Source organism: Lolium perenne, chromosome 6, assembly GCF_019359855.2.
Source record: "Lolium perenne isolate Kyuss_39 chromosome 6, Kyuss_2.0, whole genome shotgun sequence".
Classification (NCBI taxonomy): Eukaryota; Viridiplantae; Streptophyta; class Magnoliopsida; order Poales; family Poaceae; genus Lolium; species Lolium perenne.
Genome location: NC_067249.2, coordinates 138,039,516 through 138,055,772, shown reverse-complemented (window position 1 = coordinate 138,055,772; position 16,257 = coordinate 138,039,516). Strand labels below are relative to the sequence as shown.

The 16,257-nt window shown below is 42.6% G+C and overlaps 2 protein-coding genes across 2 annotated transcripts; both read left to right on the top strand.

The window, feature by feature from the left end:
- The first annotated feature begins 502 nt into the window (after nucleotides 1–502).
- Nucleotides 503–5,716, top strand: LOC127334394 (ubiquitin carboxyl-terminal hydrolase 4). The gene is made up of 6 exons (XM_051360836.2): nucleotides 503–965; nucleotides 1,936–2,052; nucleotides 3,426–3,524; nucleotides 3,914–4,102; nucleotides 4,184–4,365; nucleotides 5,139–5,716. The coding sequence occupies exons 1-6, from the start codon at nucleotides 720–722 to the stop codon at nucleotides 5,533–5,535; spliced, it is 1,230 nt and encodes a 409-aa protein (XP_051216796.1). The 5' UTR covers nucleotides 503–719; the 3' UTR covers nucleotides 5,536–5,716.
- A 4,780-nt stretch (nucleotides 5,717–10,496) lies between these two features.
- On the top strand, nucleotides 10,497–15,891 carry LOC127334396 (UDP-N-acetylglucosamine transporter ROCK1). Its single transcript, XM_051360840.1, has 7 exons — nucleotides 10,497–11,001; nucleotides 12,348–12,396; nucleotides 12,471–12,697; nucleotides 13,639–13,837; nucleotides 13,905–14,048; nucleotides 15,147–15,221; nucleotides 15,307–15,891. Exons 1-7 carry the CDS (start codon nucleotides 10,874–10,876, stop codon nucleotides 15,466–15,468), a joined length of 984 nt encoding a protein of 327 aa, XP_051216800.1. The 5' UTR covers nucleotides 10,497–10,873; the 3' UTR covers nucleotides 15,469–15,891.
- Nucleotides 15,892–16,257: the final 366 nt, after the last annotated feature.

Here is a 16,257-nt window from a genome sequence, read left to right as displayed (position 1 = left end):
AACTCCACCATCCGCCGCTTTCCATACTACTATTTTTTCATCGTATCATGATTAGGGCTTACTGATTTTCTGTTTTCTCCCCTTTCACCACCGAAAATATAATTCACACTATTTTTAAGATGTTTCAAACAAGTGATTTTGCACTGTTATCTTTCCTATCTTTCTGCCATTTACATCCACATTAAGGAAGAAATAACTCGCTCATGCTTTCTTTTCGATGAAATTACTTTACTTTTTCCAGATAAAATCTAAACCATGGTGATAGTACCACTTTCACATTTGTTGATCAGTACTTCCACACTAGCACTTTTACATTACTTCAAATAACCCATAGTAGTATTTTTTAAAATACTACAGTATAACAAATATTCTAGCAGCCAAGGGCGCGGCGTGCCGCCGTGGAAATTTCCTAGTAGGATGAAAAGTCCTATAACAGATGAGGAGTTTAAAGGAGACACTTTCTTGGTTTTAACCCAAAAAAAAAAGTCTAGAAATAGTAGAGACCATCCTGCTGAGAACAAAGTCAAATTTAGATGCAGAATCAGAGCCTTTAACTCCGTTTCCCGTTGAAGAAACAAAGTAGGAGTACCGATTGAGGCGCCGGCTAACCAAAAAAGGGTTGCTACCTCGGCGCGCCGCCGATCAGCCATTCGCTTAGGGCCTGCCGCCGCCGCCGCCGCCGCCGCCGCCGCTTGCTTGCGAGGGCGTCCAAACCCTAGATGGCTAAAGCGGCGCGATCGCCGACGGCGGAGGCCCCGCCGGCCCCGGAGAGGTCCCGGTCCGCGGTCGGGTCGGGGCTCCGCTCCCTCGCCAGCGCTGCCTCAGGTTTTCTGGATCGGTGGTCGGTCGTGGGGACCGGCATATCCAGGCTCGAGAAGGCTCTCGGCGACCAGTTCCCCGAGGGCGAGCACTACTTCGGCCTGGAGAACTTTGGCAACACCTGCTACTGCAACAGCGTCCTTCAGGTAACCCCCAATCCCCCCCATACTCGCTCCATATGACCGGGCGGTGGGTTTCGCTGCATGTTACATCCATGGTAGCCTGCTGGTATTCGTGTTAGATTTTGATTTGGGCGTTGGTTCCGAAACAGTTAGGATGTCCGTATTGGTTGTTTGCGGCCGGAATCAGGTTTTATTGTTCTAGGCTGCCTAGAAGGCTGATTATGATCCTATTTCATGATTGTTTCTGTGATTGTTTCATGATTGTTTCTGTTATATTCCTCGACGGCTGATTATGATCCTCACCCCCTCAGTAAATGCGTTTATCTTTTTGTAAACTGTTACAATAGGGCAATATGATTATGTCCTCAGTCATCTTATCCATGCTCCACATTACATATCAAATATTGTTTATTGGTTGCTGTGATACAAATCGGGCAACATGTTTGTTTGGCATTACTAATGGTGGATTATTGGTATTCTCGAATTCCATCGAAAAAAAAAACCTGTCTGACTATAGCATTGATATGGTGTTTAATACTGCTTAATCCCAGTTAAAAGGGGGGCATTTCCATATATAATTTGAAGGGAAGTCATATTCCTGACACATCTCAATGGTTAATTATCTGTGTGTTCGCTATTTGGTCTAGATACACATGTATATAGACGCAGTGTGTAGGTTCGCTTATTTTGGAAGAAAAAAAAACGCGGCAACTAATTTGGAATGGAGGGAGTAAATGTATTACCGTGAGCCTTTTGCGTAGTATTGCTGATAACCTTCAGTGTCTTCTGTTCAGAATAATCTTATTTAGCTGAGAGGTTTTATATGTGTTCAAATTATTTCTTATTCAATGTTCAGTTTTAATTCCAGTTTTCACTTGGTATTGTAGTAAGTTCTTGTTCTTCACATAGATCATTTCTTCATGCTTGCTACAAGTACTACGCAGCTATTGGTACATTATCTCATTAAATGTCCAACTTATATACTTTGTTTCAGGCACTTTATTATTGCATTCCATTTCGAGAGCAGTTGCTAGAATATTCTGCAAATTACAAGAATCCAGGAGAGGCTGAGGAAAATTTGCTGACCTGTTTGGCAGATCTTTTTACACAGGTGAAAAAACATCATTATCTGATATAGTGATATACTGCTACATTTTCTATGTTGTTGCTCTCTGGTAGGTATTAGTGTACTCCCTCTATCACTATCTAGTCAATGCACACATGGATTCCATGTCATGGTATTTGGTAAAACAAAAATATAGTAATATTGAAGATTATTCATTTTACTTCAAGTGTAAGCTTACTAATAGATTGAAATTATTCACTCTATGAGCTCTATCGTATACAAGGCCAGAAGGGTCAAAAAAAAAATCGTGGTATCATGCTAATGAAAGGGGTATGCGTCAGGTTTTTGAGTTTTCTGGTGATTGTTAGAGGGGATTATGGTGGGTAATTGGAATTTCGAAGGCAATTAATGGATAGCTGGACCAACGTATTGCCTGAGCTATTAAGTTTCAGTAATAAGGGGGTTATAAATTGTGGATGACACAAGTGGGGGAGATGGCAAAGACTGAAAATCCAACAATTACTAGCTCATTATATTTTTGTATAAAAAAATATCATAGGTCCTCCAACAATGTGTTTAATTAAAAATGTGTTGTTCTGACCAGCAGTTTGTCGAAAGTACTAAATATGTAGATTGTCGACATGAATTGTTATCCATGTCATTTTGAAATATACTTTGGTAATCTATATGTATTTGTGATTGACTGGTTGCAATAACAAACCATGGCAGAAATTCATTCTAGAAATTTACTCAAAAGTTATTCATATGTTGTTCTTATAGCAACAAATGAGATAAGCAGACACTCGCGAAAGTAATACATTGGAGACCATGTCAATCCCTAAAACGGTCTAACTTAGTGACCAAGGAAGTACTAACATCAATAAGAAGTAATAACATCGTTTCTTGATAATCGGTTCCATTATTTGGACTTGAGTTTTGTTCGCACTATGTGATTGTTTGTGTGCACCAGAACGTGTGTCCGTGTATGCGTCTGCGTTGGGGAGGAGTACGTGAACCTGAAAAAACTGTGCTATTACAATCTAAATTGGAAGATTTTTTGTTCTGGAGATTTTTCTAGATTTTACTTTACAAGATAAGCTAAGCTTTTGCGATTCCTCATCATTTACACTTTCAATGCAGTGATTAGACGCATTGTAGACTTTGATAGTAGCATAGTTAATTTTATTTGTCCCAAATCTCAATTCAATTCTATGAATTGCTTTGTCTAACATGCTAACTCGTAAATGCGATTTGTCAGGTCAACTCACTTGCAACCAAGGCAAGCAAGCAGACATGTTATTAGCTGTTAACTCTTTTTTATGCTTTCATGAGCATGCTGTTACTTGGTTTGCACATATTACCTGAAACTTCTGCCGATTCTTATTCATCTAGTAACAACGGTTAATGATAACTTGCAGATAAGCCTATCAAAGAAAAAGACTGGTGTTATTTCTCCAAAACGTTTTGTTCATAGGGTGAGGAAAGAGAATGAAGCATTTCGGAGTCATATGCACCAGGTAATTTACATATAGTTTACAATTGCTCCTGCATCATGTCAACTGCATCATCATATCATAACCTGGACCTTACTAATGTAGGTAGCTTATTAGTGCTCAGGCATTTATATGGTAATTCAGTAATGCGAAGTGGGCTATGTGTATGGCCTGCATCTCTTTCTGTTGTACTCTTTTTTCTGGGGTACTTGAGAAGAGTTTCCCTCCACTGACGCAACTGGCCCTTTAGAGTTGCTTAATATTTTAATTTTGTGCCTTTGCTCGGGCTGTATTAAAGAAGTCCAATCATCTCCGATGTCTGGAACCGTTGCCAAAAAGAACAGAATTATGCTTACCTTGCAGGGACATAAAAGAGTGATCCATAAGTAACTCTTTTCATTATTTCTATGTAGGATGCCCATGAATTTTTGAATTTTTTGCTGAATGAGATTGTCGATATTTTGGAAAGAGAGTTCAATACCATGAAGGATTCTTCTGAAACCACATCCCCTGATGGAGGGGCTTCAAATGGGGAAGTTAATCATTTAGCAAATGGAGTTCAAAGGGAGCCATTGGTTACATGGGTTCACAAGGATTTCCAGGTACTACAATTACTAAAGCGCGAAATTTTATTTGTTTTCTACCAAGGAGTTTGTGTTTAGTGGCCATTTCCCCATATGCAGGGTATATTGACGAATGAAACTAAGTGCCTGATGTGTGAGACTGTCACCGCGAAGGATGAGACATTTTTAGATTTAAGCATCGACATTGAACAGAATAGTTCACTCACAAGCTGCCTGAAGAATTTCTTTTCCACTGAAACTTTGAATGCCGATGACAAGTTTTTCTGTGACAAATGCTGCAGGTAACTATGTTCTATATTACTTTCATCCATAATGTGCTGTGTCTGGGCAACGATAGCCTTCTGAACAGAAAGACTAACAAGAGTTTGAATTGTTATGGTACTACTTATGGAATGGTTCAACTAAATATTTTTAAATTTTGGCAATAGAAAAGTAGATTCAAACAACTGTTGTTCAAGAGAACCTTGAGGTCAATTTCATTATTTTCCCTGAAGTTATTGCTTTTGACACTCTCGGTTGTGGCGCAAGGTTAACAATCTCAATTTCTTATGTTCTCTGCAAGTTTTGTTTATTCTTTGGTCCTCTGAAGTGTTGCATGATCCTTGGTTTGTAGTATATTATATGTATATATGTACTCCCTCCGTTCCAAAATAATTGATGTTCTAGTTTTGTCATGCAACACTTCATTATAGATAATATATCAACATTTAGAGCACTAATTTAGTTTTATTAGATTCATTACACAATATATTTTCATATTATATACATTGGATGTTGTAAATATTGACATTTTTTTCTCTAAATGCGGTCAAACTTAGAGAAGTTTGTCTTAGGACAAAACTAGAACTTCAATTATTTTGGAACAGATGGAGTAGTTAAGAATAGTAGCTCAATGCCTCAGATGTCAGTTTGTTCAGTACTTCCTGGTCCTCGCTAGATTGTCATCCTCTGTCTTTGTAGATAGAAGAAATTCGTTGAGAACTACCATGGGTGAAAACTTCTTTGTCTTTGCTTGATTTCCTTTGTAACATTGAAATTTTGGTGTACTGTTCAGTTTGCAAGAAGCACAAAAGAGAATGAAGATAAAAAAGGCACCACAAATATTGGTGATTCACTTGAAGCGCTTCAAGTTCATCGAACAGCTGAGTCGGCACAAGAAACTGTCATACCGAGTGGTGTATCCCATGGAGCTGAAGCTGAGCAGTGCCTCTGACGATGTAGATTGCGAGTATGCCCTCTTTGCTGTGGTAGTCCACCTTGGGAGCGGCCCTAACCAGGGACACTATGTAAGCCAAATTAAAAGCTCTGACCACTGGTTGTGTTTCGATGATGACAATGTCGAGAAGATTCAGGAGTCCAGCCTGCAAACGTTCTACGGTTCTTCTCGCGAATATTCTGGCAACACCGATCATGGCTACATCTTGTTCTATGAGCGCATTGCGAAGAGCTAGGAAATTTTCTTTGATTAGCGGTAGTGATGATAGATGAAATAAGGTGTACAGTGTAAATGATGGAAACCTGATAATTTGTCTCAGTTTAGTTACTGCACTTCAATAGAGCAGACTTTGATAAACAAAAATTCTTTTTTTTACAGAGACCAAAAGTGTAATTCAGATTCGGGTTGGAATTCTCTGTTTCATAATAAATGCAGAAAGTAATCAAATTATAACCGCTGGTTTAAGAAATATTTGGACTCCAGATTAATCATCTTACAAGTGCAAGTGATGGGGAGTGTAAATTCTCTGTCTTTCCTTGTCAGATGCGTAAACGTGGACTGAATTACCATGCAGATTGAACACAATATGAGCAATGGGTCAACACAAACAACATGCAGATCGAATTTCGCTTGTTGCACTTAATCAGCACAGCAATTCAAATATTCCCTCCAGAATATAAGACGCAATTCTAATATTCCCTCCAGAATATAAGACGAGCATGTTTTTAAGATTTTTGTTTGACCAATGACTAAACCATGTACTAACGGCTGATCTAGAATTGGTGCCATGTTGTGAAGATGGGAGTACATGATCTAAGGGCATCTCCAGTGGGCCCAACGCAAACAAATCGCGGTTGTTCGTTCAATCCACATTGTCAGCACAATCCTAGTTTAGCATCCGACGCAAACGGATCAGACGTTTGCGACGACCCATTTCAAGCCCAAATTTGGGCTGAAAATGAATCGGCGCATACACATGTCCCCCTCTTGCTCCAGTGGCACACAAGCCGCTCGCCACCCAGGTCGCACCCCTCCCCGGGCGACACAACCGTACCGTGACGCCGTCGCCTACCCCGCTCCTCGTCATTGCCGGTGCCGCCATTTGGATCGCTGCTCGCTAGAGGCCACAATTCCTGCCAGTTTCCTCACGCGCACTTTCCAGCTCCTGGTTCTTATTCTCCGTCCGTCGCCTCGACACTGCCCACGAGGATGACGCCCAAAACCTGTTCGGCCATTTGCGCCAAGGATAGTGGCCATTGACACATCCGTGTTGTGAATAGATTGACCTCACCAAGTCGATCGAGTTTTTCTATAAGAACGTCGTCTACACATCATCGGGCGATGATGGGTCGGACGCCTCTTCCGACCTCTTGATTGTCACCACCACCTTCATCCATGAGCACACAGAGAAGCACAGACATGTTCACAGGGGCTTAACCAAGGCCGGCAATCTCAAGCGCAATCAAGAAGCTGGTCACTAAATGCTGCACATGGACTATTTCCACCCTACAAATCCAATCTACCTGGATCATATTTTTCGGCGCCGATTTCAGATGTTAAGAAAGTTGTTCTTGACTATCCTGGAAGGCTTGAGGGGCTACAACTTGTACTTCAGATGCATGTCCGATGCCGCCGATAAGTTTGGCTTCACCTCTTACCAGAAGTGTTTTGCAGCTATTTGCATGCTTGCATATGGACTACCTAACACATGCCTTGACTCGATGTACAAGTTCCGTCAAGCCGTGGTTGCGGTGTTTGGCGAGGATTACTTGAGAGGGCCAAATGTTGCCGACAACTGCCCAACTGTTATCGATCAATGATGCAGGGGTTTGTGGGGATGATTTCAAGAATAGAATGCATGCATTGGGAGTGAAATAATTGTCCTTTTGCATTGTACGTAGTGGTAGTATAGAGGGCATCCAGAGGCAGTTGCATCACATGATTTATAGATTTGACACTCTTTTTTCGGTATGTCAAGTTCTCACAATGAACTCAACGTGATCCAGCGATCTTCGGTATTCTCTCGGCTTGTAGAAGGCAATGCTCTAGTGGTTAACTATGAAATCAACATACATGCATTAAACGAGTAATATTACCTAGATGATGGCATCTATCCTGACTGGTTCACAATTGTGAAGGAAACCCGTGCTCCTAAAGAAGAGAATAAGAAGAGGTTTGTCAAACAACAAAAAACTTACAGGAAATATGTGGAGCGGGTATTTGATATGCTCCAATTTTAGTGAGCTATTATTCATCATCCTGCTAGAACATGGAGTGCTAAGACCATGTGGGAGATGATAACCGCTTGTGATCATGTATAACATGATCGTTGAGGACGAACGTGATGATCTATGACTAATAGTAACAATTTCAGGATGACTTGGTTGAGCCGCATCCTAAGGCATCATCCTTTGAGAAATTCCTCCATATACATCATAAGCTCCCGGATCGCCACATTCACAATCGACCTGATTAAGCATCATTGAGCTTGGCAGGCCAGGAGCAGTCTTATTTGTTGAACTACATTGCATATTGACTATGTTGTATATTTGAATGTAACCACTTAAATTAATCTAGCTGCAACATTATTATTTTACATTTATATGTTTGCCAATTGGGCTTAAATAGGGAAAAAAGATTTGACGATGGACCTAATACGGGCTAATACGTCAGGTAGCTGGGCTGCCCCCAACCCATACGGTAAATGTGGTTGAAGGGCCATTTTCACATCTATGACTTAATCCATACAGATCAAAACAAACATATTTGGTCTAAGAGCATCTCCAGCCGCATCCCCAAAAGCGATTTGGGGTACGTCGGACGTAAAAAAAATTCCAGCCGCGTGCTGCAAAGCCTCTTTTTGTCCGGCGCGGTCCAATACGGTGTCCGGCGCCTCGAGCTCGTCCCCGCTACACAGGGGACGCTCCGGGCATGTCGGACACAACGAAAAGCGAGACGAGGAGACGCGGGCCCGACACGTCAGCGGCTCGAAAGCCTAAAACCCCGTCGCCTACCTTTGGTCAAGCGACGTTAATGGCGTCCCAGATTTTCCAGGCGACTTAGGGACGCGTCTCGTCGTGCATGGCCGCGTGGCCGTCCGCGCCGACGTTATTGCGTCCAACTGCCGCTTCGCCTGCCTGCCGCCGCTGTACATTAAGAGCGCCCCTACGGTTCTTGTTCATCCCAATCTCTCGCTGCTCCAAAATCTCCCAACCTCTATCCAATGTCGTCGTCCTCCCGCAAGATCGCTGGGGTGAACGACTTCGGCTGCGTCAACCTCACCGTGGCGGAGGCGTGGATGCTGTACCGCGCGGGATATCCCGTCCCGCCGGACATGCGTCTGCCAAGCAGCGGCGGGTGGAGGATGACCATCAATGACATAGGTGTTCCGCCGCCGCCATCGCCAGGCACGGCCGCACGGATCGCTAGAGGGACGCCATAAGGGCCCGGCGGTCTGGCCTCACCGCAGACAAGCGGGCCGATCCGACCTGGGCGGTCACCGGCAACGACGCCTGGTGGGTCGCCTACTTCCAGACGCAATATGACATGGAGATGAACAACACCACCGGCCTCGTCGGCCGGTGGAATAGCTGGAACAAGGACGGGCACATCCTCTTCTGGGGTGTTCCGGGGCGCACCTTGGAGAACATCTTTGACGGCATCTACAACAACGCTCCAAGGTTGGACACGCTGGCGTTGCCGCCACCATCTCCCGCAGCACGCTGGCAGCCGAGGAGGACATACTCCTCCTCCAACTCTTCCTCATCTAGGCCGGTGCGATTGGCACCGTCCTTGTCGCACCGCGCCGCGCCTTACACCATCCCCAAGCGCGAGGTGAAGGAGGAGGAGCCGGAGTTCGCGACAGCGCCAGTCATTCCGAGGCGCGGTGGCAGCGGCAGCTGGCAGCAGCAAAGGCGCGGTGGTGGCGCCCTCTTCATCCCGAAGCCGAAGGTGAAGGAGGAGCAGGACGATGAGGCAGCCGGGAAGGCGGCGCTGCTGGCGGAGTACGAGCGGCAGCAGCGCCTCATCGCGAGCAGCGACGATCCCGAGGACTGCCCAAGGATGCGAGCGGCGTGCTTGGCATCGCTGAACGACAAGGACGCCTGGAGGGGCGACCTTGACGCGGTGATCTCCGTGTCCATCCGCGACACCGGGAAGCCGCTCGTGGACCTCACTGACGACGGCGAGGCTGGACCAAGCGGTGCGGTGAAGTACGATCCCGACGAGAGCGGCAAGCAGGAGGTCGTCACCGTCGACATGCATAACTTCCACCTGTACTATGACGCCTTCGGCCGCCGCAAGTACTACTAGATTAGGTTTTCATCGAATTTTGTTCGAATCTATGTAATATATAGCAAGTTTGAATAAATTCGCTTAAATTTTAAATATATGCAATTTTGTTTGGGGGACGCGGCTGAGGAGCGACATCCCCCAAACGCGGCACGAACAAAACACGTCCCCCAAACGCTCGATCCGGTGCCGTTTGGAGGACGCTTTGGAGGACGCGGTTGGAGATGCTCTAATAAAACTAGTCATAGTGAGAAGTATCATGCATATATAGTACTAATGTATGATACCGAAAATTCAATTCAGCTCCCGGGTGCGTATGCTCCCTCTACCAAAAAATCATATTTCGAAATGTCGAAAAATTTGGACCAAAATTCTACATGTGCATCTCCATAATATACGTGCGTTCGTCAAGTTTCACGAAAAACCAATATTTTGTGTGATCTATATATAAAAAAAAGTTTATCTTGTGAAAAATATTATTTTTAGCACTGAATTTTATCCTTTTTACACACGTCATATGATAAATCGATTTTTATGAAACGACTTTGTGAGCACGTAGCACGTGTAGATGTACGTGTGAACTTCTAGTTTCTTTTTTTTAAAAATTTAAAATATATGTAAGATGCATTTCCAAATATAGGAAGCGTATGGATCCATGTTCCAAAACACCTCCCGATACCCTGTATGATACAATCTTCACAGGTATCATAAGCTAAGTATACTTATTAATTCGTAGAATCTCAATACAAACATGTGTACGAGATTTATTTGGAATTGCTTTTTCTTCTTTAACCTTAAATTTGCATTTTTTTTTTCTTTGTGTATGGTGGTTTGACCAAGTCGGGAAATGCTGTCAGCCTGGGACCTTGGACTGGTCCCACAAATCCACCTAGGATTCAGCATTTGGAAACCAATCAGGACGTCGCCTTCTTCCCCGCTCCCCTCCGCCGGAACCTTTCTCCTCGCGCCGCCCCGCCCCGCCCGTCCTCCATTGTTGCCCACCCCTTCACCACAGCACCGAAACTCCCAAACTCGTCCTGGTCGGAGTCGGAGGTGATCGACGGCAGCCCCAGATCCCCAATTTTTCTCCGTCTGCAAATCCGGCCTCACTTCCCAATTCGCCCCTATCCCCAATTCCTCACCTCCTCCCCAGCGCTGCCGCCGCTCGCTAGACTCCACTCCGCGTCGGTTTATCGAATCCACTCCCAGTCCTAGAGTGGACTCAGTGGAGCGGAAATCCAGCCAACCCTGGTTTCCATCGGAGGCGGGCTCGGCGAGGCCGAATGGGTTCGGCTTCTAAGCCATCTCCGTCGGCGGCGGCCGCGCCTAGCCGGCGCAAGGTAGCGCTCTGCCTGGCGCTCCTCACCCTGCAGTACGGCGCGCAGCCCCTAATCTCCAAGCGCTGCGTCGGGTAAGCCGCACGCTCCCATCTCACCCCGCCAAATTAGAGGCATCTCACTCTGTGACGCCTGGTACCCCCGCGCACATATATCTCACTGTACGCGTTCTCTTTATCGGAGTTGGAGGATGAGAGTTGGGCAAGTTTACCCCGTCGTATTTGGGAAAATATTCCCCAACAGCATGTAGGGTGTAGATGAGCAGCGTGGTGTCGACTAGGAAGTACAGTAATGGTCACTAGTCAGAACGAATGGTCGGTATCGCCTTCACGGATTCATCAGATTTGCGTACCAGCCTACCCTGGACCAGTTTGGTGGGTGCAGATTGTTGTGCGCGTTGTGATAATGATAGCTCTGCAATTGTCTCGGGCAGCATCTGGTTCGCAGAATGCTCATTCTGTTTATACTGTTATGCTACTCGAGTCTTGAACGAATATATGTATGTAGCATCCGATTTTGTTTGAGAAATCACATCATGGTTGGAAGAGAGCAAAAATCACTTGTCTGTTAATGGACATGTTAGTAGTAGTATCTACGGTGGATGCATCGGTTTGGTTAACTATGGCTACCAGCATCAGCTTGCAGTACTAGAAGTTTTTGTTCTTTGGCACCTTACGGAGTTTTTTTTTTTTTTAAATATCGTAGCCTGGTCTTTCCCAAAACGATGTTGTATTTTCTATCTTTTCATATGTTTGTTTGAGAAATCAGAAGCCTAGATGCAAAGTTCATAAATGCTTGAATATGAAAAGTTGTTGATCCTCTTCTTGGGAAAAAGAGTCTATGCTCAAAAACTTAGAAATCCTATGAATGTCTGAATTAAAACTGACAGATAGTTCCTGCCATTCATTACCCAGAAACCAGTCAAAATTCAAATTCGAAATTTGACAAAAGGAACCTTTGCATACAAAAGTAGTTCCTACTGGTAAATGGCTGTGAACCAGTACTAGGTGTGGTCAGTGATTTTTGAAACAAGCAGTTTAGTTCCTCCTAGTCGCTACATTGCCAGACATGGTTTTCCTAGCAATTGATGAATCAGATGGACACATATTTATCAATACTTAAGAATTTAATATTCATGTGAAATTGCATAAGTTCAATTCCTGACAGGTCCTCTCAGTCACTATGGACCAGAAATGGTTTTGATGGCAACTAATAAATCAAATGGGTTGTTTGTTAATAATTTAATACTCATGTAAAACAGCATCAGGCAACAGCGAAGTTACAGGCATTGCCCTTTTAACAATTTGTTAGACCAGGTTTTATGTACTTCATGAGTTCGGATCTCTTCCACTAACGAAATAATCAAGCGAAGTACCATCTGGATGTTCTTAACTCCTTTTATTGCTTTGTACTGCTGCAGGCGAGAAGTTATAGTAACTTCATTGGTTCTTGCAATTGAAGTATTAAAGGTCTGGTAGTTGATTTCATTTGCTCTAGAATGATCTTCACCTGGCCAGTTCTGATTCTATATACATGTGTATAGGTTATATGTGCTGTCATTTTATTACTGGCAGAGGGCAGTCTGAAGAAGCAGTTCAGTAATTGGAGTCTTGTCGGATCGCTGACTGCGTCAGGACTTCCTGCTGCAATCTATGCACTTCAGAATAGCCTGTTGCAGATATCATACAAGAATTTAGATTCCCTGACCTTTTCAATCCTTAATCAGACCAAGCTATTATTCACAGCATTCTTCACGTATCTTATTTTGGGGTATGTCCTGCTGATTCCTCTACTTGAATTACATTGTCTTAAGTATTGAAAAATGACAATATTGAAGATCATATGATGCATTAATCATGAAAAAGTAGGCATAACAATAATGTGAACTTCCTGAATGAATATTATTCTCTTTGGAATGTTATCATACTGCAAGAACAAGGGATTCTTGCTTATTTATGTAACCATAGCTTAGTGCATAGCTAAATGAAAAAGTAGCGCTCCAAATTTAACAGGCTATACAATTAAGCCTCTACGTTGTATTTTTTGCAAGATTCTGTGTGGCTGTGGCCACTGCTTAAGCATATAATTTATATTCAGAACATTGGTTAATGACCTGCACCCCTGCATGAACATTGGTTATAATTTCAACTTGAATCAACCATGACGCTAATTGTTCTATTGGCTTAGTTTGATGTCTTTGCCTGGCGTGTACATGTGTGCTTTTTAGTTCAAGTGATGATCAGGTCATGTCTCAAGAAACATTGAACCATTAGCTGTAAGTTATCCCAAGGATTTGAGTTATAAAATTAATGAAATTGTCAGGAAGATGTTTTATCCTGAACCCTGGGTGATATAAGGTTAGTACATGAAAGAGTCCAAGTTAAGGATTGTTGTTTTTCCTTACTCCCTGAGAAAGGATGAAATATGCAAACAAGCGTGTTCATTTAAGGAGCCGTTTTTTTCTTTCTAAAACAAAGTGTACTATCTTTTGTGCTCCACATATAGCATGGGTCTGGACACTGGGGCACACTAAATGTCATTGATTTATTTTACGGGGTGAATAAACAAGTGAATTGTGTTCTCTTCTTAATGATGTACCAGGGGTGCTTGGTACCTTTGATCTCGTTACTTTTTGTTCAGTCTGCAAATAGAAAACTACCTGGAGTAATTTCGTTCTCATTAGGTTGATTACCTTTTGGATCATCTTGCAGGCAAAAACAATCGCCCAAACAAATTTTAGCATTAACCCTCTTAATCAGCGCGGCTGTCCTTTTAAGCATTGGGGAGAGTAGCAGGAAAGGTGTAAGTGGTGGTAGCTCTGATTATGTCTTACTCTATGGAATCATTCCTGTGACGGTCGCATCAGTGTTGTCTGGTTTGGCCTCTTCCTTGTGTCAGTGGGCATCTCAGGTTAGACTTGTCATTTTACCTTCCAGAAAGAGTTTGTTGCCACAGTTAACATTTTCAATAATTACAGGTGAAAAAGCATACGTCCTATATGATGACTATCGAGATGTCATTTATTGGGAGTATGTGCTTGTTAGCAAGTACCTGTCAGTCACCAGACGGAGAAGCCCTGAGAAAATATGGGTTTTTCCATGAATGGACTTTGTGGACAGTGGTGAGTACTCTTTGTTAATTTGTTATGCTATGTTCTCTCACTATGAGGTGAAATTTGGCAAATTAAGTGGTACATGCGTTACAAAACAGTAAGCAGTCATAGCCATAATCTAGTTGCATAAAATAAACTGGCATTGAGATGGCTAAGTAAAGTGTAACAGAACCTGACAATGTGACATCTGAACTAGTTTGTGCTATACTTTTTTGTCTCCCATAATCTTTATTGAAATTTGTAAGATGCAACTTAACTGTATTATAACTTTGAACACTGTGCCCCTTCAGAGTTGTTTCTGAAAATAATCCGTCATGGGATTGGTTACGTGCCGGAAATTTCATCTACTCCCTCCGATCCATAATAAGTGTCGTGGCTTTAGTTCAAATTTGAAGTAAAGCCACAACAATTATTATGGATCGGAGGGAGTTCACTTGCACCCAAAGGGGTTTACTATCTGCCATTGCTTATGATGGTGGAAGAGCATGGGTAACTACCGCCATGAAAATGGACGGATGGCAGGGCATATGGGGTTGAAGAGTAGAACATAGGTCTGGGAGGATGATTGAGATATAATAGGTAGATAAACTATCCTTTTATTGCGTGATTCATAATTGATACATGTGGTAACCCCTTCTTTAGTATTTATAAGTGGGCCATTGTTAATCTACAAAGGTCGTATGTCTATTGCTTCCCTTTGTGGAACAATTTCATGCTATCCATTTGAGGTAAAATAGAAGTGTTCACATTGATTTAGAAGTGCATCTGTAACACATTCAGTAAACATGTTTTCATTTCAAAGGATGATTTGGGCCATTCCTGGTCGAGAAAGACAACTAAGAAGAGTTTATTTCAAAGCGCGTGTTGCTGCCCTTTATGCAATTTCATGCTATTTATTTGACATAACTAAGAAAACTTAGAAAAGTCTTTGCACTGATTTAAAAATGCCTGTAACATATCCAATTTACACAGTTTTATTTCAAAATATGGATCCATGAAAAGTACGAAAAAGTCGTGCACTTGATATAAACCTTTAGACTTCAATAATATTGATCATGAATCATCACTAATTTGTGGGCATGTACTCATCACTCTTTTTTTCCTCAGATACCAGTGTTAATGAATGCTTTGGGTGGAATCCTTGTGGGTCTTGTCACATCTTATGCAGGAGGTGTTAAAAAGGCAAGTCCCTAAACTGCCACTGAATGGAATATACTTTCCTTTCATTTACACCCCAAAATTGAACCATGCTGTTTTTCCTATTCAGGGTTTTGTGATTGTCTCAGCTCTCCTCGTAACTGCATTACTACAGTTTATATTTGATGGGAAGCCGCCATCAGTCTACTGCCTGGTGGCATTACCACTTGTCATGGCAAGCATATTCATTTACCAGAAGTATCCATATGTTGATAGAAAGAAGAAAGACTGATAAAGATGCTGGTCAGAGAAGGGTTTTACTTAGCATCAGCACAACATAGTATTAACCCACTACGAAAGGTGAAGTTTGCTCTCAGAAGGGGGGCATATTTGACCTTTAGTAGTATCTGTTAGTGGAGCTATGTATCAACCATCTGCCAATCCCGACATCAACTGAATTACAAGCTTCACTAAGCATTAACCTGTAATTGATACCAGTCAATTTTATGCTGGTTGTATTCCCTTTTAGTATTGAGTTACTGTTACGTCCACCAAACTTTTGTGAGTACTGTATCATGGAGAACATGAAGAACTGCCTGTATGCTCTTGCACTGATTGTTTGCACTTTAAACAAGGACCATCGTCCTTTTTCAGTTTGCAATTTAGGATAATATATATCTGTACAATTTAAGCTCATGTTATGTTACTTTTATCATTGAATGCCTCATTAGGTCAAATGAGTTGCTTTTCGTTTTCATGCTATGGCTCTCACTCAGCAAGGACACGGTCGCATATGCCACCATTATGCTTCTAATCCTAGCTAATGATAATACAGTCGGGCCCTGGACTGTTCACTTGTGTTAACTTCGATTTGATTACTTGATCACTTCTGTTGTCTCTCTCCCTCTCCAGTACTATTTTGCAGCAGTTCTCAGTCAGTCAGTTAAACTTCCCATGGTAAGCCAATGCAAAATAGTATGGTCTTGCCCATGCTAATGCTCACTTTCTTCATATATGCTGTCTCTAGTAAGGCTCGTACAGTTTTATTTCAACTTACTTTTGGATTGTTCATGTTTCAGAT

Bases quoted from the DNA above. Each gene is read 5' to 3' on its own strand.
- LOC127334394 (XM_051360836.2), top strand. From the start codon at position 720: ATGGCTAAAGCGGCGCGATCGCCGACGGCGGAGGCCCCGCCGGCCCCG. The intron at 966-1,935 runs GTAACCCCCAAT...ACTTTGTTTCAG, and splicing joins ACTGCAACAGCGTCCTTCAG to GCACTTTATTATTGCATTCC. The intron at 3,525-3,913 runs GTAATTTACATA...ATTTCTATGTAG, and splicing joins TTCGGAGTCATATGCACCAG to GATGCCCATGAATTTTTGAA.
- LOC127334396 (XM_051360840.1), top strand. From the start codon at position 10,874: ATGGGTTCGGCTTCTAAGCCATCTCCGTCGGCGGCGGCCGCGCCTAGC. The intron at 12,397-12,470 runs GTCTGGTAGTTG...ACATGTGTATAG, and splicing joins TTGCAATTGAAGTATTAAAG to GTTATATGTGCTGTCATTTT. The intron at 12,698-13,638 runs GTATGTCCTGCT...ATCATCTTGCAG, and splicing joins TTCACGTATCTTATTTTGGG to GCAAAAACAATCGCCCAAAC.